The sequence below is a fragment of the Dendropsophus ebraccatus genome, chromosome 1 (genome assembly GCF_027789765.1).
Source record: "Dendropsophus ebraccatus isolate aDenEbr1 chromosome 1, aDenEbr1.pat, whole genome shotgun sequence".
Lineage (NCBI taxonomy): Eukaryota > Metazoa > Chordata > Amphibia > Anura > Hylidae > Dendropsophus > Dendropsophus ebraccatus.
In genome coordinates this window covers 126,336,711-126,360,291 of record NC_091454.1, presented here as the reverse complement: position 1 = coordinate 126,360,291, position 23,581 = coordinate 126,336,711, and the positions used below count along the sequence as shown (strand labels likewise).

General features: G+C 43.4%; 1 protein-coding gene across 1 annotated transcript in view; it reads right to left on the bottom strand.

Moving 5' to 3' along the window:
* Positions 1-13,881, bottom strand: part of FRMD4A (FERM domain containing 4A) — a 318,619-nt gene extending 304,738 nt beyond the window's left edge. Inside the window, exon 1 of the mRNA XM_069978544.1 lies at positions 13,699-13,881. Coding sequence (XP_069834645.1) covers positions 13,699-13,731 — 33 coding nt within the window. The 5' untranslated portion in view covers positions 13,732-13,881. The remainder of the gene's footprint in view (positions 1-13,698) is intronic.
* Positions 13,882-23,581: the final 9,700 nt, after the last annotated feature.

Here is a 23,581-nt window from a genome sequence, read left to right as displayed (position 1 = left end):
GTTTTAGTAAATTCCAAATGTGTTAAATACATAAAAAGTTGAATATTTCTCTTATTTTATTCTTCTTCTTCTTATTATTATTATTATTAGATCTGGTTTGTATTAAAGCAGTAACACACTTAGAAAGATTGAGTGTGAATTCTACATAATAGAGCGGGGATTCCCTGTGCTGAATCAGCAACACTGAAATCTATTCCTTGTGGCATTGAGGAAACAAATGATATATGAGTCTGGTTCGGAATCAGGTCATGTTGTGCTGGAGAGGCCATAACAATGCATAATTTTATTATCAACTTGTCTTTTATAACATATAAATGTTTTAACTGATTAATGTATAGACAATCTGACTGTATGCCAGTGGCTGGACCTTTGCAAGGTATCATCTGCATATGATTTATAACAGTCAGCTCTTCCCCACCCGTAATTACAGCTACTATAGACACAGCATGGCAGTTCAATATTCTACAGCCGCCCTACCCATCCACCCACATCAATTTCATCTCCTCTATTTAATTATTCCTATGATTTTATACAAGATTGTTTTCTCTACAAGATCAAGGAAATGAAGTAGAAACACATTTCATGGGCTGGTGGGAGCTAGACAGCATCTCTGATGTTACTCAATGTAAAGGTCACTCTGCTTTATACTCATTTGTTTATTTTCTGATGAACAGGAATGTCCTGGGAGACAACAAATCTGGCTTTCTTTCCAATTAAACCCTACATTCTGGAAAGGTGGTTCACGTCGACGCTATTCCCAGACACAGCAGTGCTCTTTGTTTGTTGTGACAGGTGTATATATTGTTGTAAGACAGTAGCCAAGTCTGATGTGTCCCTCAGCTAAGACTTACCTAAAGCTACACATGCAGCAGTGCTACATTTGTCATTTAACCCTCATTTTATTGTGCTGATTTGAAGGTTTATTCTGATAACTATCTGATGAAACTCATGTAATATTTACAAAACTTGCAGGCTGATGGACAACTAAAAGTGACACGATCACAGCAAGTGACATGGTTCTGCTATTTCTGCATCCTTTTTTATATTAATTTCTCGCCATCTAAATGTTATATACAGAAATAAAGCACACACCTTGAGAGAGAAATAAATAATCTGTAAGGTTGTAGAAGAAGATCACCAAATACAAGGCACAAAGAGCAAACATGAGTACCAATGATGGTGGCACTAAGGCTATGTTCACACAATGTTTTTAGCTCCGTCCGTCATTTTGAGTCTAAAATAACGGACATTATTAAGCAGTCTGGCCTCCCCTTAGTGCAATGACAGCTATTGGTACGTTATTCTAGTTTGGGGTTACTAATTGGACTTGGGGTGTGGCTTAATTGAAAAGTCCATGAACTTAATAGTAAAAACGGAGAAAGATCAGTGACCAAAGAAAAACTGTGAGTGAACTACTAATAAAAAACGTCCGCTGTTTGCAAAAGACGTCTAAAAATAATGTTCATGTTGATTATTTTGCCGTATGCGGTAAAAACGTCCGTTATTCAATACATTGTGTGCTTTGGACGTCCATCTTCCCATGGACTTTAATGCATTGCCATTGCAGTCAGTAAACATAGTCAAACATAGTTACATTTTACATCCAAAGTAACAAGATACTAATAATACTAGTTACATTATGAGATCTCTCTCTTGCTCTGTGAATGCAACTCCATGCACACACTTGTTTGGCACCCATCCTCTTGGTCTGGTAAAAAGCTATGGTTTTTGCGTTTTGCAATGTTTGCTGTCCAAGAGCCATCTGTAGTTGTGCTGGATTATCTAAGCTACAGTATGTTCATCTTTTAGGTACCTGTAAATGTAATAGGCATTAGGAAACCGCTTAATAATTGTTGTAAGCTGAACCTACACTATGGCAGCCTTAGGGAATTCAATAGTAATTGTCCAAGGATCTTGTCATCACACTAGAGATTAACATTTACAGCAGCAGTCTGCAGTGTGTCTATGGTAGGTTATAGACTGCCTTAAGACAACCGGCTGTAGGGAGGTCACTAGACATCTGAATTCAATACTGTTTTGTGTGTTACATGTAGCAGTAGTTCAGCTGACAACAATATATTAAGAAATCATATTATTTTACCCATGGACCCCTATACACGGCAGAAAATCTGAATGTTGTTATGTTTATACAACCTGAATTATTTTGGATTTATATCTGTAGTAATCACATATATTATATGTTATAGTTGGTAAAGTATATGGCTATGTTTACACATAGCATTTAATTAGCATTAATTAGTACTATTTGGCCGCAAATTACACAATCTTGATAAAATAGCTCTTTTTTTGGCGCAATCTCATCAAAGACGCAGCAAAAATAGCACTATTTTACAGCAAATTGCGCAATTTGGCAAAATAGCACTAATTACTGCTAATTAAACGCTATGTGCGAGCATAGCTTACATCTTTACCTTCATACATATTTCATGTACAGTATATACAGTAAAACAGAGTTTCAAATAGGTGGTGCCATGAATATTAAGCAGTTGCAGACATGTATCCTTTCTATGACATCTAACCTTGAATCTCTATAATTTAATTGAAAGGCAGAATTATTTTAATACTTATTTTTATAATACAGTTGTATGAACCAGTTAAATTTCAAGGTTGAAAATTAGTTTTGGGTTATATACTATCTAAATATAAATGATGTAAAAAAATAAAATAAATGAATGGTTGAACACTAGACTGCTCTCTGGAATAGTGAGTAACGCAGTCAAGCATCAAAGTGCGTAGTTGCTGAGGCTGTTGCCATGACAGAGTGAGAGCCACTTTCCCTGATCAGAGCAGTAAGAGGATTCTTGTTCCTGACTGATAGTTTGTTGCCATTCTGCTCTTGTACGCAAATGAGACGACAGTTTTCTTCAATTACTGGTAATGTCTAACATCTGCTTCTGAGCTTAAAGGGACACTTCCATCCATTTTTTTTTATATTACTACAGGCAAGATAAAGCAGCAAAATGTGCACAGAAATAATCTACCTTTAATGGTCCTTCATAGCCTACATGTCACTGTTTTTCTGTACTATATACTGTTCAATGCAAACAAGCTGTGTTATTAACTATTTAATACCCTCAGTTCCTGCTGTCCTGTTTTTTTTTTTCTTTAATTACAAAGCGAATGCATCTTTTTATGGGGAACCTGGTACAAGTCTCATGCTGCCCGACCCACGGGAAACATGAAACACTGACAGACTACTTCTGTACAGTGATGATTCCCTCTGAAATGCTGCAGCATTTGAGAGTAATTATAGTTGTAAAGCTGTCTAGGAAAGGGACTCCGACTCATGGAGGAGGTCCCCAGACTGCAAGGCTACTCAACACAGGTCCTCTTTAAAGGAGAAGTCCCACTAAATTCAAAAAGATGGAGGAGGGCAGAGGAGCGCAGGAAAATGATAAACAATGTAAACTCCCCTGTCCTCATGTCTCCGTAGCACCAATCACGCTGATGACCCAATGTCATTCTCTTCTGGAAACTGGGTACGCCACATACCCACTGTATCACTCCAGTCACTGATTGGCTGAGCAGGCAATGACTTACTTAACCTTTCATCTACCCTCCCCCCCCCACTGTCTGTGTTTGCTCACCTTAGTTAAACCTACCAGTTAATTGGCGGTTAGATCCATAATAATCTAATGAGCCCCAAACCGCCCTATAGGTGGAAGAATAAAAGCGTTATGGCTCCTAGAAGGTAAAGAGGACAGCACTGCTTTCATGTGACCTGGACTTCAATGACCTATGGATACTTATCTATATACCTAATTTCAATATACATAATTTCCTATGTAATAAATCACACAGTCTCTAAAATGTGTAGAGCATGTTGTACAAAGGGTCTCGGATAGAAGCACTGTTAGCCAGGACCAGATATTTTATTATGCTTACAGGAAAAGGTGCGTATGTCAAGTGGTTGTACAGCCATGCAGAAGGAGTTGGTGCAAATAACTCCATTATATATGTCTTTGATGTCAGTAGAGGGTGGAGGAAAATTGCAATCTGCCACATACTCCTACTCTTTTTGTAAGTGATTGAAAGGCTGTTGTATATACATGCACAACCCATCAGTCCCTGCAAGGGGGTGAGGGGTGGGGGATAAGAGAGGAGCACTCCCCACATAAATATCTTTGAGCCATTTTCGTTACTAGGAGTGTGAACCTGTAGCTGTAATATGCTGTACACAGGGCAGTCATGTGCAGCTGACAGATCTGCTTTAGCTCATGTAGTTCTTATACAAGTTGATGTGATACATTCATGATATTGCACCTCTTTATTATGAGTAGATATGAGTGAATATACAGTATTAATGAAGCAAAGTGCTTCATTACGATTTGCAATCGGCTTGTCAGGCTGCAGGCTTTGAACTCTTTGCTGCTTTGTAGCGTTCCGCTATAACTGCCTGGAAAAGCTGGATCCAGTCCTGGGAAGCAGCACCCAGAGCAGAGCGGCGCAGAGTTCACAACCAGCAGCCTGACAGGCTGACTGCAAATCGTAACAAAGCATTTTGCTACATTTATACTGTATATTAGCTCATCTCTAATTATGAGCAATTCTATAACATGATGTATTGCTTTTCAAAACTGTTTTAATGATATCAGTGATTGAACTAGTCAACTGCAATTGTAATATTTACTCAATACTTCTGACCCATCAAGAATTCTGCACGGCTGTGAAAAATGTAAATGCCCATCCATGTGCACTCAGCAAAAGTCTCTGAAATATTCATTTACAGAGCCCAGGCTGTCACAAATGGTGACCATAGTCATCTGTATGCATTTACAGAACAGCAAAAGGGAATGTGAAGTCATCAAAAGACGGCAAGTTTTATATTGTACAACCACCAACAATAATGTACGGATGTATGATATATACATTAATGCAATAAAGGGCATCATTCACAAGCAAAGCTATAAAATAGATGTTACAGTATGGGAGGAATGACAAGTATTTCTGAACACCTTGTATACTGAGGAATTTTACATATATACTTTCTTAGAACATTTAGTTCAAACATAAATAACTGTCCGTATACTGTAAACTATATTAACCCCCTATCGACCAGCTAAGTTTATTGGACTTTTGGGTGGCAGTACTATCCGCAATGACCTCACATAAGCCCATAGGTTTCAGAATGCTAAAATTAGTCTACCACTACTTGATGCCACATCCCTTCTAAACAGTTAAAAAACAGAAAAGCACAGAGAAATGCAATGTGCCCTATCTGTTTTGACAGCTCTATGTCATTCACTGGGCGGCTAAATGTTTGTTTGTGTCAGATTTTCCTCTAACAGTCACGTGAACTCATGTAAATGGATGATTGTAGCAAACTATAATATATTGTTTTGGGCCTTGTATTGTGAATGCAGCTTCTCCCTCCATTCCTGCTCAATTTTCCCATCCTGACTGTGGTAACCTCAATATTTAGGCAGCACATATTGCATGGTTACTATGGTAATTCTTTTTCTACATTTCAGTCTCAGCTATCCTAGGGAGCTTGCTGTGTCAAGCCAAGCTGTTACACATATTTATCATGTACCCGACCTCTTCTCTTCTTTTGTGGTCTGACCTACAAAATAAGTGGAAAGTTCAGAGCCCTGAATTGCAAGTAAACAATAATTAAGTCAGACTTCCCATTTGGTTGAAGTATGACTGAGAAATCTTCATGAACTTGGTTGTTGTCTTACAATTTAGGTTGCTCGGCATTGGTGATTGATATTACTTCTGTTCCTATAGCCAGTGCCTTCACAAGCATTTTTACTAAAGTACTATCAGGGGGTCAACATTACAGCTAATACCTCCTTTATTGTACTATTGCAGGGCCTGAGGGATATATGATTCATGTACTTACAGATAGTGATGAGCAAACATGTTCGTATGTTTGCACGAGCATGATGCTTATTGTTCGTGTCCGCTATGATGATGATCGGAATGGTTATAATAATCATTTTTGAACATATTCAAACATGCGAGCGTACGCAATTGCATAATTTTACACTTTGAGCCTGATAATCTGTATGCATGTGGATACCTATAGAATGAAGCGTACGCAACTGTGTAAGCAAATGAATGCAAATGAACTGTGTACGCAACTGCGTAATTTTCGATTTGCGTCTGATAATCTGTACGCATGTGCATAGACCCAATACGCTTCTACTGTATGTTTGTTACTTGTACGTGAATGTTCGGCGAACACGAACCGATCATGATAATTTTTTTCTTTATGTTCGTGTTTGGGATCCGAACCAAACATCGGGATGTTCGCTCATCACTACTTACAGAACACCAAAGAAAGATTCTCTATGGCTCAAGGTATAACACCGTTTATATGTTTCGGCAGGGGTGTAACTTTACTCTGAAAACTCCTGCAGAGTTTCACTGTGAAGTTTACAAAGGAAAAAATCAGGTCTGTGCACTTATATTGTTTCAGCAACTGCTTCAAGTCACCATCTGTTATGTACAGCACGTGCCAAAATTACTTACACTGAAGGGCCCAGACCTGTGCTGAAAGTCCTATACTATTACAAAGGGACAAGTCCTGAGGACAATGAGGAACCAACAAATGTGGGTGCACATTAATTTAACATTATTGTTGTAATAATGCTTTTGTGTTTACATGGGTTAATATTTGTGAATATAATAAAAGCATAGAAATCTGAGCTAACATAGCACAAATAACACATAAGTAAAAACACAATGCAGAACAATACATGGAATGTTCCTTCCACCATTCATTATATGTTTTCATGGCACCGATTAAAGGATTTGAAATATTAAACCAATGAAAATATAGTACCGTATAGTCATGAAATGTCAGCTCGTGTGGTCACATTATTCTATGGGAAGATCATGCAGAAACAAAAGTTACGCAACCCTAACACAAAAATAATAGATCCATAAATCCATTACAATGGCCCTATACGATAGCTTTCTTCAATGACAGCCTGTGGTATTAGAATAAGAATCCAGCACTTTAAAACTATTTATATATTCCTGCTCTATAAACATAACAAACAACTTATGCTTACCTCACCATGCACCCCGGTGTCCTCCTGTGGTGTCTCCTGGTCCACTGCTGACCACAGCCGCTGCCACTTCTGAGGCGATCTCATCTCAGCAGTGACAGTCTGCTCAGCCAATCACTGACTGAGACAGAACAGCACCTTCAGCGAGCCTTTATCTCACTACTGGCAGCGGCTGTGGTGAGCAAGGGACACGGAGGCACCACAGAAGAACACCAGGGGATAAATGATATTAAAAGTCCTTAAGTGCCGGATAACCCCTTTAAACATGACATTTTTCAAAAACTCCAGAAAAAAATGCTGTGGCCAGACCTGAGCAGCAATTCAGAAGGGAAATGTAAAGCAATATACCTACAATGCTTTTTGGGTTATTGGCAATTTTTCCAAAACACAGCATGCTGCGTTTAATTTTTTATTACCCAGTTTGTGAAAATGTGCATCACATTCTTTAATAGAAATCCTTGAATTGCATTGAGAAATAACATCGGACTTAATAATTGTCCTCCACAATTTGGGGGGAAATGGCAAAACTGCATCATGGTAAACAAAAACGTGTGTCTTTACCTGCACTGTTTTTGTCACTGCATATCTGAAGAAAGCCTAAAAGTTACGAAATGTGGTTTCTAATACAGGGAAGTATTAAAAACAGTACACCGACACAACCTGGAACTCTAGGGAACCTCCACTATAATGTATATATGGAAGAGTAAAGACATTCTGGATTTGCTGTATATTTGTGATCTGTGTTGGACACTACAAGTCCACAGCAAATTATGTGTAGTTTTATTAGGCTGGGTTCACACTACGTATATTTCAGTCAGTATTGTGGTCCTCATATTGCAACCAAAACCAGGAGTGGATTAAAAACACAGAAAGGATCTGTTCACACAATGGTGAAATTAAGTGGATGGCCGCCATTTAATGGCAAATATTTGCTGTTATTTTAAAACAACGGCTGTTATATTGAAATAATGGCAGTTATTTACTGTTATATGGCGGCCATCCACTCAATTTCACCATTGTGTGAACAGAGCCTTACTGTGTTTTTAATCCACTCCTGGTTTTGGTTGCAATATGAGGACCACAATACTGACTGAAATATACGTAGTGTGAACCCAGCCTAAAAAGTGGATAGGGTTTTCACAGCATGTCAACTATTTAGCTTATTTGCTGCAGATTTTCACAGTAGATTTTACCTCTTTATTGTACAGAGGTGAAGACACCTGGAATTCACAGCAAAATCCAAATGTAACACATAAGGTAAGGATGTTGCTATAGAATCACCATGTGTGATCACACCAGTCTTTAGCTTATGTGCTCCTGATCATCAGGGTTGTCCCTGGTGGTTTCTGCCTGCCCTGATGGCCTTGATAAATAGAGCTATCCCCATACCCAAACAAGATATCAGTCAAGGTGGGGTGGTGGGAGGCCACCAGGTACCAACCTAATGACTCATAATGACAAGTTCCCTTCAAGATTCAGAAAAATATCCCCAATGCAGCACAATTCCACTCCAGATGCAATGTTTTACCTGTAAAATTCTTTCTCAAGCATAGATGAAACATTGTATCTTGTGGAATAAAGACACTGTTTGGAGTGGAATTGTATGCTGCCTTGTGAATCGTTTTCTGAATGCTATATTGGACTACTGGAGGTCTTCAAGTGTGCATCTGACCTTTTTAGGTATGTTATCTGAGTATCTGTACTGCCGCACACAACACAGTGGAATTTGAGTTTACTTTTAGGAGCCAAACACTCCAAAAAATAAGCCGCATCTGGAACTGCCAGAAGCTGCCGGATTTCAGGTTCAATTTACGATTGTTTTCTGCTAACAATAGTGGAATTAGTGAGTTTAGTGGATGTGGATGACACGCCCCCTTCACACTAAGCTCCACCCACTTAATGAACATGGTGTAAAGTGGTAAAAAGTCAGACATCTTTGAGCAAAGAAAAATGGCATACTTTGTTAATAAATTCCCACCATAGGTTTCCTTGTTTCCCTCTACAATTTTCCGTTTGTTTCCCTCTACATTTTTAAACCTCATTGTGGAAGGCTTGGTTGGGAATAATTGTGGAATGGTGGTGTTGTTATAGTATTATTCTCATAATTCACAAACCCTAACACTCTTATGGTCTGACATTTAAAGTCAGTGTAAATGGACTTCAGGATCCAGATGTAGGAATCTATACATCAAAAGTGTCAATAAAGGTCACTGAAGCAATGTAAATTTTTCCTGCAAAGGACTCCTTGGTGTTAAGATATTACTGATATACTCTGGTATACGTTATGTATTCCTGCAATATAGAACAATGTGGAACAAGATCTGGTGTGTTGTCTGAAGAAATAACCTATCATAAATACATTAAAGTAAAATAAGATGTACAAGGCAAATTGACTTGTACTCCGAATATGTGCAAAGCAAATAAGAAATAAATGATGATCCATGAGAAGACATTAACTAGGAAAGCAACGTTGCAAGTCTTCAAACAGAATACTGTCAATTCTCCTTGCTTCACTACCCCCTTAGATAGTAAAATCACTCATCTTAACCATCAAGGGATGCATAAACTCCACTAACATCACTGATTTTGTTCCTCCATTAAATTCTACTTTAGAAAGGTCTTCAAACCTTGACAATTAGGAAGAATAATGCTAATCTTTGACAAAGCTCTAGTTCATTTAGAGAAATATCCTACGTACTGTACCACAGGGCATATAACCACAGACATTATTGTAGCGCTGCAATGCACTTTGTGTTTTGACACTTGTCACTTGTCCACCTGTCATTTTCCAAAGAGCTTGTAAAGAATGAAAGGTGGAATCTGATTGGTTCCTAGGGGCAACTGAGCCAGTTTCACTTTACACCAGGTTTGATAAATCTCCACCATGGTCTTTTATTCTAATCTGTTTCCATTTTCTGGCTGTTGTTTTTTTAGTTCACTTTTTGTACATTGTTATGGGGGCTGCCATCTTGCCTGAGCTGTTTTTAACAGCATTTGGTGACATGCTTTACAGCAAAGCTCATGGGCATACTGTAGACAACAACAGACAGACCCTGTCCCCTTGAGATGCATACTCTGTGATCTTTGAAGAGGTCATTCCACAGGGAGCTTCTATTGTCGCCTCTATCTATTTATGTCACATGTCGCTGCAATGCTGTACAGATCACTTTACTGCAGCCTCCTCCTATCACCACAGAAACAACAGGAAGTCTCAGCTCACTTCTAGCCCCAGTGGTGAGAATAAAAACGGCACGATTTTTAGAATTATTTTATAGTAGACACTAAAATGGAAAATTAGAAAAAAAACACCAAAAATTCTTAACAAATATGTTTAACATAAAAACATTACTTAACCAATATGTCATTTTCTGATATTACATTCCCTTTAAGCAGCTAAATGCTGAACTAACTGTATTTGGAAACATGAAAATGCATTCCTAGAAAACAGCAAATCAATCATTTCCCTCAAGCCAACAAAGCACATGTTGTTGGATTATAATGTACAGTATATCCCTATCTACACCTTCAGTATTAAATTAGGGGGGTTAGATTGCTAGAATTCCTCTGATATCTCAAAATCCTGCTAGCAATGCTGAGGGGATTTGAGTGAAATATGAAAGGCAGTCAACTACAAATGGCACATTAAGTAGGAAAATATAATTAGCTACTTCAAAGGAAAACACTAGAGCTAAAAGAACCAAAGATGGTATAGTGACAAGCAAAAGGAGGAATAGTAGGAGAACTGAAGGATAGTCATTGCATAACCATTAACGTTGAAGTGTTTACTAATAGCCAAATTGTAGAAACAAAGAGCGTCACTTTTAGACATTATGGAACATAATAAGACTGTTATATTGTTTCATAAAGTAGTTCTTATTGCCTGGTTACTAGGACATGAAAACTGGCTTTATAACTCGTCTGGCTGGGTTGTATAGTATCCATTTATTTATACATATACACATATGTGAGTAGTTTGAGAAAGTAAGAGCATTACATTTGTCATAAGTAGTAGAAGGAAGCTTTCTGTTGAGTACTTTCCATCTTTCATCACAATATGATTACATTTTCACTAAACTGAAAGGATAGCTGCAAACCGACTGCCACACACATATTCTCCTGCACATCCAATAAAATAGAAATGTGCTGTTTCTCAGTCACTAGGGTTAAGTATGTGAGATGAAAGAAGGTCATTAGCATTTGATATTCGATTTATGGGCAGTCTAATTTCCATGGGTAGAGCAAAGTTGGTAGCTAAACATGGCGGGGTAATGAGTTGTGTTAGCATTTAGCAGTAAAAATCCTAGATCGTTTTATGGCTGAAATTATAGAGTACAGCACTTTCAAAACACATGGCCCACTGAGGGGGTTTCCTAAGCTGCTGTCACCATAATTACTATTCTGTGTAAACCCCCTAAACCATTGCAGACTATTACAAGGTAATGCACCCTCAATCTACAGCACAATAGAATAGACAAGATATTATACAGTGTGGAAAACAACATAAATAAATTGTACTGTTTAAAAGCAAACTGACTAGCCCCATCTCTGCTTATCAGACCATTCTACTGAATAAAGCAGGGGAATTACCACAGTGTTGAATGACTGTAACTGCTATAATGGTCACTTTGAGTTCTGTATTCATAGCAATTAAGACAAGCCATTACTTTAAAGGAAATCTGTCAGCTCTATACACTCAGAGCTCAAGAGTCAAGGAAATGTTCCTGAGCAGCAGCATGTAGCCTCTTCCCTCCCCCACCTCTCCCTATGGATGGTACATGAGAAAGAGGGACTGATGAAGTATATTCCAGGGTACTTAACAGGATCTTTCCACCACAAAATAGGTAGTAAATGTTAAATGGGTGGCATTGGAGTAATTGAACCCCTGTCCTCCCACTTTGGTTATCACAACCTCCATCCACATACCTCTGGGACCCTATTAGCCATGCAGGAGAGCCACTGCTAAGAGCAGGTAGGACTGCTGAATGCTCAGCGCAGCTGTCTGCATCTTCCCTTGATGACAATAGCTGACGAGCAGGGGTGTTATTAGCTGGACCCAGAGCTATCAGCTGATCATTAGGAGAAGGCAGTGTCCCATCTGATGTTACACAGTAAACAATGGCCACCTAAATCCCAGGATATCTGAGAAGGCTATCACTGCAGGGTCACAAACCATTACAACTGGATCAAAGAAGGTTCTTTTAGAGTGATCTGTCACAGGTAGAAATCAACCCTAAAGACCAACTGAGAAGTTAAGATTTGAAATGGAGCTGTCCAGCATTTAGGCAGCATGATTTCCAATACAGCATAAGATACCCTCTCTGTGAACTTCAATTCTAACTGGCAAAATAGATACATAATGCAAATACATTTATGAGCCCGTGAAAGCAAAGCTGAATTGCACGTATCACTGATAACCTAAAATATTCTACATTACAGTTTTGCTGTGAATCTGATCCCAGTGCGGCGTGCCGTTTGTGCCTCAGGCATGCATCACTAACCTTCACCAAGTACACTCTTCTATAAGGTAATATACATTGATTGTAATATATGCCAGAAGAACAGCCATGGGTGATAAATGCAAGAAACTGGCATCCAATGCCTAACAAATAATATAGTCAAAATCAGCACAGTACATAATGGAGTCAATAGGAATTGCTGACAAATCTGCATCAATAGAGCATTGTAACTGCTGCTCTGCCATAGCTGGCCATAGAGTAATCATTTTCCCCTGAAAAGGACTGATAACAATCAATAATAATCAGTATTACATTTCTAGTAGGACTACAATAGGACTTTGTATACACTGACTGGATAGGAAGAGATCATTCGGAAATTATTCAGAAAACTGATCAGATGTCATTCAACATTTGTATTGATCATTGGGAAATCCCAACAACTGTGCCCAATAATTCACAATGAAAGGCATTACATTTACTGGCTGGGAAGTTTCAGAAGAACAAGCAAGTGCAAAATATTCACAATGAATTCATTGTCTACGGAAAACTTACTTGGGAATGATATTGCACTGACCAGGTGGTTTGTCACCCCTATGGCCAGATCTGCTATGCAGAACAAGTCACTGTCACTTAGGACAATGCTGGCTTTAAGCATCTGCTCCTTGTTTCATCCTAGCAAGGCAGAGTCCTGGGCACTAGTCCTGGGCATCCACCTGAGCACCTAGCAGCATCTATACAATGCCATGTATAAAGTGACTATCATCTAGGACAATGCTGTCTTCTAGTATCTGCTCCTTGCTTTAGCACTAGTCCTGGGCATGCACCTGAGCACCTAGCAGCATCCATACAGTGACATATATAGAGTGACTATCACCTAGGACAGTGCTGTCTTCTAGTATCTGCTCCTTGCTTTAGCACTAGTCCTGGGCACACACCTGAGCACCTAGCAGCATACATACAGTGACATATATAGAGTGACTATCACCTAGGTCTGCTGACTTCTAGTATCTGCTCCCTGCTTTAGCACCAGCCCTGGGCATGCACCTGAGCACCTAGCAGCATACATACAGTGACATATATAGAGTGACTATCACCTAGGTCTGCTGACTTCTAGTATCTGCTCCCTGCTTTAGCACCAGCCCTGGGCATCCACCTGAGCACCTAGCAGCATACATACAATGACATGGCTAGAATCCTCTTACCTTGGCTCTCATGGGAGATAGTAGTCCTTCCATTGTGAGCTAGTCCTCATCCCAGTGCTATCCCTGCAGTCCTTAGTGAATCCTCCCAGGTGCGCACATAGCAGCTCCCGGCTCGGTGCAGATGATGAGCAGCCTCCCGGTTCCCGGCTCGGTGCAGATGATGAGCAGCCTCCCGGTTCCCGGCTCGGTGCAGATGATGAGCAGCCTCCCGGTTCCCGGCTCGGTGCAGATGATGAGCAGCCTCCCGGTCCCCGGCTCGGTGCAGAGGATGAGCAGCCTCCCGGTCCCCGGCTCGGTGCAGATGATGAGCAGCCTCCCGGTTCCCGGCTCGGTGCAGATGATGAGCAGCCTCCCGGTTCCCGGCTCGGTGCAGATGATGAGCAGCCTCCCGGTTCCCGGCTCGGTGCAGATGATGAGCAGCCTCCCGGTCCCCGGCTCGGTGCAGAGGATGAGCAGCCTCCCGGTCCCCGGCTCGGTGCAGATGATGAGCAGCCTCCCGGTTCCCGGCTCGGTGCAGATGATGAGCAGCCTCCCGGTTCCCGGCTCGGTGCAGATGATGAGCAGCCTCCCGGTTCCCGGCTCGGTGCAGATGATGAGCAGCCTCCCGGTCCCCGGCTCGGTGCAGATGATGAGCAGCCTCCCGGTCCCCGTCCCTGCACGCCGAGCTCTGACACACGAGCCTGGATGACGTCACACAGAGAGCAGAGTGACTGGGGGATCTACATAGAATCCTGGGAAGGGAATCATCACTGAGTTGATGAACACCCGGCCGTCCCGACTAAGCTATGGAAGACATGTGCTTCATTCATCCAGCAGTGATTGGGTTAACAAGAGTGACGGAGAAGCACAGGAAGCTAGAATACTCGCATAGCATTTTTTTCAACTTCAAAACTTAGGAGAGCGCCCCCCAATGATCACTCACCCTGTGTGACAGACCTGCCAGCCACCTAGTGTAGCAACTCACTGAGCTCCGGGCAGCACGATGAACACTGCTCTCACAGTCCCCGTACTGTGCCTAATAGAGGAGCACCGTAAGTATGCTAATAGACTGCCACTCTGTCCAAGGAGACAGGGAAGACTAATACACTGTTGCAAGTCTTTATAGTTATGAAGCACTTTGCAGTGAAAACCATTAACCCTTTCTTACCTCCACCTACATAAGTAAACATGTAAATTGATTATGAATGAAAGAAATTAATAATATTAATCATATGAGAAATCATGACTCTTTATAAATAACTCAGTAATGGGATCAATGAGAAATGAATCAAAGAAAACACATAATCTATATATTAATAATATGATTAAAAAGTGATATGCCAAAAAGTACAAATAAAGACTACTAGTTGTGATAGTTATGCAATGTTTGTGTGACTGTATGTGTTTATGGTATTAGAAGACATCAAAAGGCTGTCCTATAGACGGCCACCCCCGCAAAGCGTACACATGCAGGGAAGGGAGGCCATGGAATGGCCCCGCAACCCCCATGTCACAGGACCAGACCCAAAGTGCCCCCCCAAAAAGTCCCAGCCAGCACCACCGGCGAGGAAGGCTGCCCCCAAACAACACAAGTATGGATATGGTATTACACTCACCAAAAACTGCTGCAGACAGAATGGCCTCCCTTCCCTGCATGTGCACACTTTGCGGGGGTGGCGGTCACTGACCAACACGATGTGGAGTTAGCGTAGGGACCCGTGTGAACCAGGAGACCTGCACGTTGGTACATAGGGCGATATGGCTTGATCAATTCATATTGCAACATCAGCATTAGCATTAGTATCAGCCATAGGTGTGATGTGCAGCAGCTCCTCCCTCTCCATGTCGGATTTTGTATTTTTCTCCCCTTTGACAGTACCTCCATGTTTTCCCCAGTTTTGCAGCAGTTTTGGTGAGTGTAATATCATAGCCATACTTGTGTTGTTTGGGGGCAGCCTTCCTCGCCAGTGGTGCTGGCTGGGACTCTTTGGGGGGGCACTTTGGGTCTGGTCTTGTAACATGGGGGTTGCAGGGCCATTCCATGGCCTCCCTTCCCTGCATGTGCACGCTTTGCGGGGGTGGCGGTCACTGACCAACACGATGTGGAGTTAGCGTAGGGACCCGTGTGAACCAGGAGACCTGCACGTTGGTACACGGGGCGATATGGCTTGATCAATTCATATTCCAACATCCTGAAGTTGGTTTTTTAAAATAGGCTTGGCAGCATTAGTATCAACCATAGGTGTGATGTGCAGCAGCTCCTCTCTCTCCATGTCAGATAAAAAGGAAGTGGTACTCCCGTACCCTGATCACTGCAGTTACCATTGCATCAGTTCCCTCTATGCTTTTCCATGCATCCCTATTATGACCTTCTTAGCAAATAGGGTTTACGCATGAATTAGGCTGCGCTTATTAATGCATCAACCCCATTTGCTAAGAAGGGGGTATTGGAGATATATAAAAGTGTAAAATGCCTTAAAATGCTTGAAATGATTCATATTTTTTCATAAATAAAGATATTAAAATTGTAAGGATCATTTTCACATAAAAACAAGTCAGTAACATTTGGAGGTCGAGACCTTTGAACCTTAGCCTACATCAGCGTTTCCCAACCGGGGTGCCGCGGCACACTGGTGTGCCGGGAGAACCCGCCAGGGGTGCCGCGGGATCCCGGTGGGAAATGTGCGCTGTCAGTTTAAACATCCTGAGAAGCTGCGGCCGCGCAGCTTCTCAGGATGCACAGATCACTTTGATGTTCTGCCCGCACTGTGAGCAGGCGGAACATTAAAGTGAGCATAATGTAGGAGCAGGAAGTGTCAGCATCCTGCCCCTACGTTCACTCCCATAGGCTGACGGCACTTCATGCCAGCAGCCTATGGGACGCCGGGATGTGACCTCTCCGGCAGGCGTGATGATGTGACGTTATCACGCCTGCCGGACGTCCCGTCCCCGCGGCTTGCAAGATGGAGCCAGAAGAGGAGAAGAGGAGAGCTTGTGCTTGCAGCCACACAGCGCGGATTAGGTGAGTAAGATGTTTTTTTTTTTTTAGGGGCAGAGCAGGGGGCATTATTCGTTCATAGGGGGCACCTCTGGGGGCATTATTAGTTCATGGGGGAACCTCTGGGGGCATTATTAGTATATGGTGGCACCTCTGGGGGCATTATTAGTTCATGGTGGCACCTCTAGGGGCGCTATTAATATATGGGGGCACCTATGGGGGCATTATTAGTTCATGAGGGCACCTCTGGGGGCATTATTAGTATATGGGGGTACCTCTGGGGGCATTATTAGTTCATGGGGGGCACCTCTGGGGGCATTATTAGTTCATGGGGGCACCTCTGGGGGCATTATTAGTCTATGGGGGCACCTCTGGGGGCATTATTAGTATATGGGGGCACCTCTGGGGGCATTACTAGCTCATGGGGGCACCTCTGGGGGCATTATTAGCTCATGGGAGCCACCTCTGGGGGAATTATTAGTTCATGGGGAAACCTCTGGGGGCATTATTAGTTCATGGGGCACCTCTGGGAACATTATTAGTTCATGGGGGAACCTCTGGGGGCATTATTAGTTCATGGGGAAACCACTGGGGGCATTATTAGTTCATGGAGGGCACCTCTGGGGGCATTATTAGTATATGGGGGCACCTCTGGGGGCATTATCAGCTCATGGGAGCCACCTCTGGGGGCATTATTAGTTTATGGGGAAACCTCTGGGGGCATTATTAGTTCATGGGGCACCTCTGGGGGCATTGTTAGTTCATGGGGGAACCTCTGGGGCATTATTAGTTCATGGTGGAACCTCTGGGGGCATTATTAGTTCATGGGGGCACCTCTGGGGGCATTATTAGTTCATGGGGGGCACCTCTGGGGGCATTATTAGTTCATAGGGGGCACCTCTGGGGGCATTATTAGTTCATGGGGCCACCTCTGGGGGCATTATTAGCTCAGGTGGGCACAGCAGGGGGCATTATTAGCTCATGGGGGCACCTCTGGGGGCATTATTAGTTCATGGGGGCACAGCAGGGGATCCTACATACAGGGGGCATCCCACATCCCTACTCCCTTTACTGCACATAACACCAAACAGCACAGTTACTTTGGGAGCCTACAGGAGGGAGAAAGGAAAGGAAGTTGCTAGAAATGTGCGGAGCCTAAATTGTTTGTCTCGCAGGTTCTGAAAAGATGAAAAGTAGCTGGAAGAAATCATCATGGAGGACTGGACGGGATGGAGAGGAAAAGGGAAAGTGACGCCTCAGATCAAAGAAGACGTCACCTGTGAGTCACTGTATGACGGTTTTCTTATTTTGTAGAACATCATTTAGTAAGGGTGCCCCGAGGTAATTTTTTTTTCCAAGGGGTGCCCCGAGGTGGAAAAGGTTGGGAAGCACTGGCCTACATCTTAGGCCCCCTTCACACGTCCGGAAAAACCACCCGGATTTCCTATCAGGAAATCCGGACAGTTTTCTGGACCCATACACTTTAATTAGGCACGGACACCCTTCCGGATTTCTCCGGAAGGGTGTCCGTTCCGGAAAAATGACATGTCCTATTTTTGTCCGGAATTCCGGCCCGGACGCCCCCATAGAAGTCTATGGGAGCGCCGGAATCACGGGCACTTTCCTGATGTACATCAGGAAAGTGGCCGTGATTCCGGACTGCCTTCTCACCCCCCACCGCCTATACCCCTCTCCCCCACAACTCACCCTGCACCCGACTCTTCCGTCCTCCTGCTCCCTGGTGCCGCGCGTCCTGGAGTGCACCGGGTCCTGCTGCTGCCGCCGCACCTGCCCTCAGGTTGGCGGCCCCCGCCCGGCCCCCTCGCTTGGCGGCAACCGACGGACACCCCCCCCCCGGACTTCAGGTTGACGACCCCACCCCCCGGACCGCCCCCAACCGCCAGCAACGGCGGCCCCCGAATCTCGGCCGCCCGCCTGCTCGCTCGCCCGATCGCTCACCCAGCAGCCCAGCAGAAGACCAGGACAGGTGAGATCACTGCTCTCGCTCTCCTCCCCCCCCCCCAAAGACGTAAAACTCCCACCATGTCCTGTCAGCAGGGCATGTTGGGGGTTATACTTCTGCAACCTAGATGGCCACAGGCTGCAGAAGTACAACTCCCATTATGCCCATCTGACAGGTCATGATGGGAGATGTAGTTCTGCAAACTGGATGGTCACAGCTTGCAGAAGTATAACCCCCATCATGCCCTGCTGACAGGTCATGATGGGAGTTGTACTTCTGCAACCTGGATGGCCACAGGCTGCAAAAGTACAACTCCCATCATGACCTGTCAGACGGGCATGATGGGAGTTGTACTTCCGCAAGCTGTGGACATCCAGTTTGCAGAACTACATCTCCCATCATGTCCTATTTTTACTTCTTCCATCAGGAAATCCTGAAGGTTTTTCCTGATGGTTTCCTGATGGTTTCCTGAAGGTAAAAACGGATTACTGTTAGGAAATCCTGATACTATCCTGATGACATTTAAGGTCTCCTGATCAGGATTTCCTGACAGTAAAAACTGACACGGACGTGTGAAGGGGACCTTAGTTTACACCTTGCAGCCATGGGACAGTGGTGTGCAATAAGCTTCAACAAAAGTATGTGGTTTAATGTGAATTGTCATGGATTTGTGGCAGAAACAAGAGAAGCACATGAAAACAATGGGAGAGATTTTTTAAAGAAGCAGTCCAGGTTTTTTTTTTTTTTTTATTGTTCCTCGGGCTGCAGGCTGCTACATATACTTACCAATGATGATCGGTGTCCTTAGTTCCTCTTTTACGTCCCAGCTCGGATCCCATTGGCGCCCACATGATCTTTGCCGCTCAGGAGACAGAGAACTCTCATACAGATGCATTGGAGACCCTGATTTTTGCCCGTTAATAGACTTGTAGAAAGTAGAGGGGTCAGAAGAGCTGTGAAGTCATCGCCAGCGGGATCCGAGCGGGGCTGAGAACCAGAACAAAGATTCTGTGTGGGACACTGTTCCTCATTGGTAAGTATATGTGCCAACCTGGAGCGGGGGGAAGGATAAAGAAAGAAAACTAAACTGCTCCTTTAAGTCTGGCATGTTTTTTTGCAAAGGCTGACAGGATTTCTGCAGAAGCACAATGCCTCTACATAAATCTTGTGCCCACCAGAGCTTCTCTGTTTGCACACAATGAGACCTATGCCAAGTCAAAGCTGATGTAGGTTTCACTGACATTTTTCTAGCAGCAAAATGCTAAATGTGCCACACGCAGAGGCCATGTCTGCTTTTCATGCAGCTGCACCCCCTGTTACGCCCCCTTCTCCACCCCTCTGTTGGAAGCTGTGGAGAGGGACCCGAATATTTGCAAAACAGGCATTTACAAATATATTTATGTGCATTGGGTCCATCTGTGCCATAAAATGGCATTTCAGCCAGATAATAAATGTCCCCCCATATGTTTCACCTGTACTTATTGCAAAAACGTGGAAATTTGTGGTAAGCAGCGACCAAAAAATGTGAACCCACCACAGGATTTTACGGTTAGTTGTCGGAATTTATTTCCCTGCTTATGCCAAAGTTAAAGAAGAATTCCAGGCTGGGGTGATTTTTTTTGAAGAGTGCAGGGGAGGATGAAAGAAGAAACATGCTCTCACCTCCCTTGCTCCAACGCTGATGCCGGTATCCCACAGCTCTGGTCCCCCGCTCCCAAGCCAATTCCTGGTAGGAGGGGCGCCTGGGATGTGACCAGGCAGGCACACTCAGCCAGTCAGCAGCCGTAACGGGGTCTTGCTTTGGACGCTGACTGCCTCAGCGGGCCTGGTATGTTGCCATGGCAAACAGCACCTATGATTACATCTGCAGGATACTGATCAGAAACACAGGGATCCCCTCCCTCTGTAAAATCACTTTGATGGCATGTTCTTTATTGACTGTGATATCTGTAAAACTGCCTGTACCAGAGATACTGTAGATCTTGCCAGTTCAGTTCATGGCTGTTTTTGTTAACGGACACCAATCATGAGTGTCCAGCTATTTAATGCTTGGGCACAGTGACAGTACACAGTGACAGGCAGTCAGAAGTTTCTAAAAAAAACTATGTGTAAGGGTATTTAAATGATGCTGATGCTGTTCTGAAGGCAAGTATTGTGCTAGGAAAAAGCCATGCTATATGTAACTCCCTCTTAAGCTCAGAATATGAGGAGAGTGGACTAAAGAATAATTTGACAAAAAGTTATTGAAGGGATCTTATGTCCTTCACAAGTAGCTGTATGTAGAGTCCTCAGAATACCAACATAGGGCTTACTGTGACTAAAATTATGGGACTGCAGCCCGTAGGACAGATTGAACATCTGCAATAATATGACTGCCTCTTGTGAGACAGACCTTGCACTTCTAATAATGTGACTGTGGGTTGTGATACATACTGTGCTTCTTTAATAATGGGACTGAAGCCTCTTGGAAAGAGTATACACCTATTAATGTGATTGCAGCCTGTGAGACGGACCCTGCACACCTAATAATGTGACTTCAGCCTGAGGGATAGACCCTGCACCTCTCATAATGTAGCAGCAGCTTGTGAGACAGACATGGCATGTCTAGTAATGTGACAGCAGCCTGTGAGGCAGACCCTGCAACTCTAATAATGTGATTGCCGCCTGTGAGGCAGACCCTGCGCCTCTATAATGTCTGCAGCATGTGGGACAGAGCCTTTTTTCAGGTTCTACATGTGTATGTAGACAAGATAATGTAAAGGAAAATGGCTGGTGTTCAGTTAAACATAAAAATTGCTTTCACTAAGGCTAGGTTCACAAAACGTAAATTTTCTATAAATCACGGCCGTTGTTGCTGTTTTGCAACAATGGCTGTGATTAATAGAAAAATTACGCTACATTGCAGTCAATAGAATCCCGGCCAGAGTGTATACACATAGGGGACATTTATAAAATGTCTGCCCAATTCACCCCTTCTCCCTGGTGTACGCCTGCTGTATGCCCTGCTCACCCGATGGGCGGGCTGGGGGAGCTTGGGGGGTGTGACAAGGCGGGGAGGAGGAGTGGCCTCCTCCCGCGCCTCATTTATCATGATTTACACCTGCTCACGTACTAGTATGCCGGTCTTCATAAATCCCCCCATAGTATACACTCCGGCCATGATCCCTAGCAGCCACAGGAAAAACTGACATGTCAGTTTTGTGCGGCCGCTATTAAATGAATAGCGGCCACAAAGAACTGTCAGTTCACACAATGGAAAGTGTGACTCTGGCTGTACTTCCCATTGTGTGCTATGGTGAATTGGGATGTGGGCACAAACAGATGTGTCTGCATCCCAATTCAGCACAAATGAAGTTCATCCGGCCGGTATTGCAGTCACAGAACAGCTGGTGTCTCACGCTGTGTGAACCCGGCCTAAGCCTGGATTGTGTGATGAGAATGTTTCCGCTACTCAAAGTAATAATATATCGCCACCACAGAAGTCATTGTTGTCATGAGCCAGTGTTGTCATGGTAACAGACTCCTGTGAGGGAACCTGTGAGAGAAGCAAAGTTTCTTGCAAGTATCTCATATCTCTTTTGCAAATCTATGGTAAAGGCAACACAAAAATGTCACATGCACATAAGTTCTGAGACCCTTTGCTATGACACTTTAATAGATAAGGATGTAGAGCTGCCAGAACATGGCAAGTGATGGAGAAAGCCGCACCAAGGAGTGGAGTCTAAGGGGCCGCTGGTCTTCGCCAGAGCCCGCTGCAAGGCAGGTTGAGCTTACTACGGCAGGCGACCCCCAGGTTGCTACCTCTGGTTTGGCTAGCTTGCTGTGGCTGGCGGGGTGTAACAGAGAGCAATGTAGCCAGGAACAGCAGGGAACAGTGCAACGGGTAGGAACCACAGGCAGGAAACTCAGGCAGGTACACTTTATTATGGTAGGGACACAGAGGCTCAAACAGGGGAGGAGGGCAGGACAGTAAATATATATATACAGGTGGGCTGCAAGGTAGCAGCCAATTAAGGGCACATTGGCCATTTAAATTTCACGGAGCCAGCGCGTGTGCCCTAGGAGGCGGAGATGCATGCTGGCAATGAAGAGGAAGAGCAAGGGCGGGGACAGGTGAGGGAGACACTGAAGGGGTTTATCTTCTGGCAGACCTGCACCCCGACATTAGGGACGTGGTGCTCCCTGCAAGCGAGGAGAAACCAGACCAGGGCCGGTCACAGTTGCATGTGTAACAGACACTTAAATTTCGCTCTGGGAGTCTTCTGTGTCTCTTGAACCTTGAGATATTTCTACACCTTGATTAGAGTCATCTGTGTTCAATTGATTGAACATGATTTGGAAAGACAAAGCCCTGTCTGTATAAGGTCTCAAAGCTAACAATGTCTATCAGAGCAAATATCAAGTCATGAAGAGGAAAGAACTGCCTATAGAGCTCAGAGACAGGATTGTGTGGTCCAGATGGGAAGTGGGGTACATTTTTTTCCTGTTGCAGTTAAAGTACCAAGAAGCACATTGGTCTCCATAATTCATAAGGGTTTTTTCCAGGATTAGAAAAAAGCACAGCTACTCGGAAGATTGAACTTTTTGACCTAAATTGTAAGCATCATATATAGAGGAAACTGGGAACTGCTCATCACTTGACTAATATCATCCCTACAGTGAAGCATGGTGGAGACAGCATCATGCAGCAGAGGTGTTTTTTAGCAACAGGGACAGAAAGACTGGACAAGGTTGGGGAACAAAAGCTAAAACTAACAGAGTCCATTGAATTAACAGTAGTTTTTTAGCTCACACAATATTGTGCAAGTTTCATGCAACACTTTAAGGATTGCAGCCATAGACCAGCCACAAAGGGGACAATTTTAAACAATGCTCTAATTTGTCCGTGTGACAGTATTGATACATGACATCCAGAATGTTATTTCATACAGCCTACTACTGAG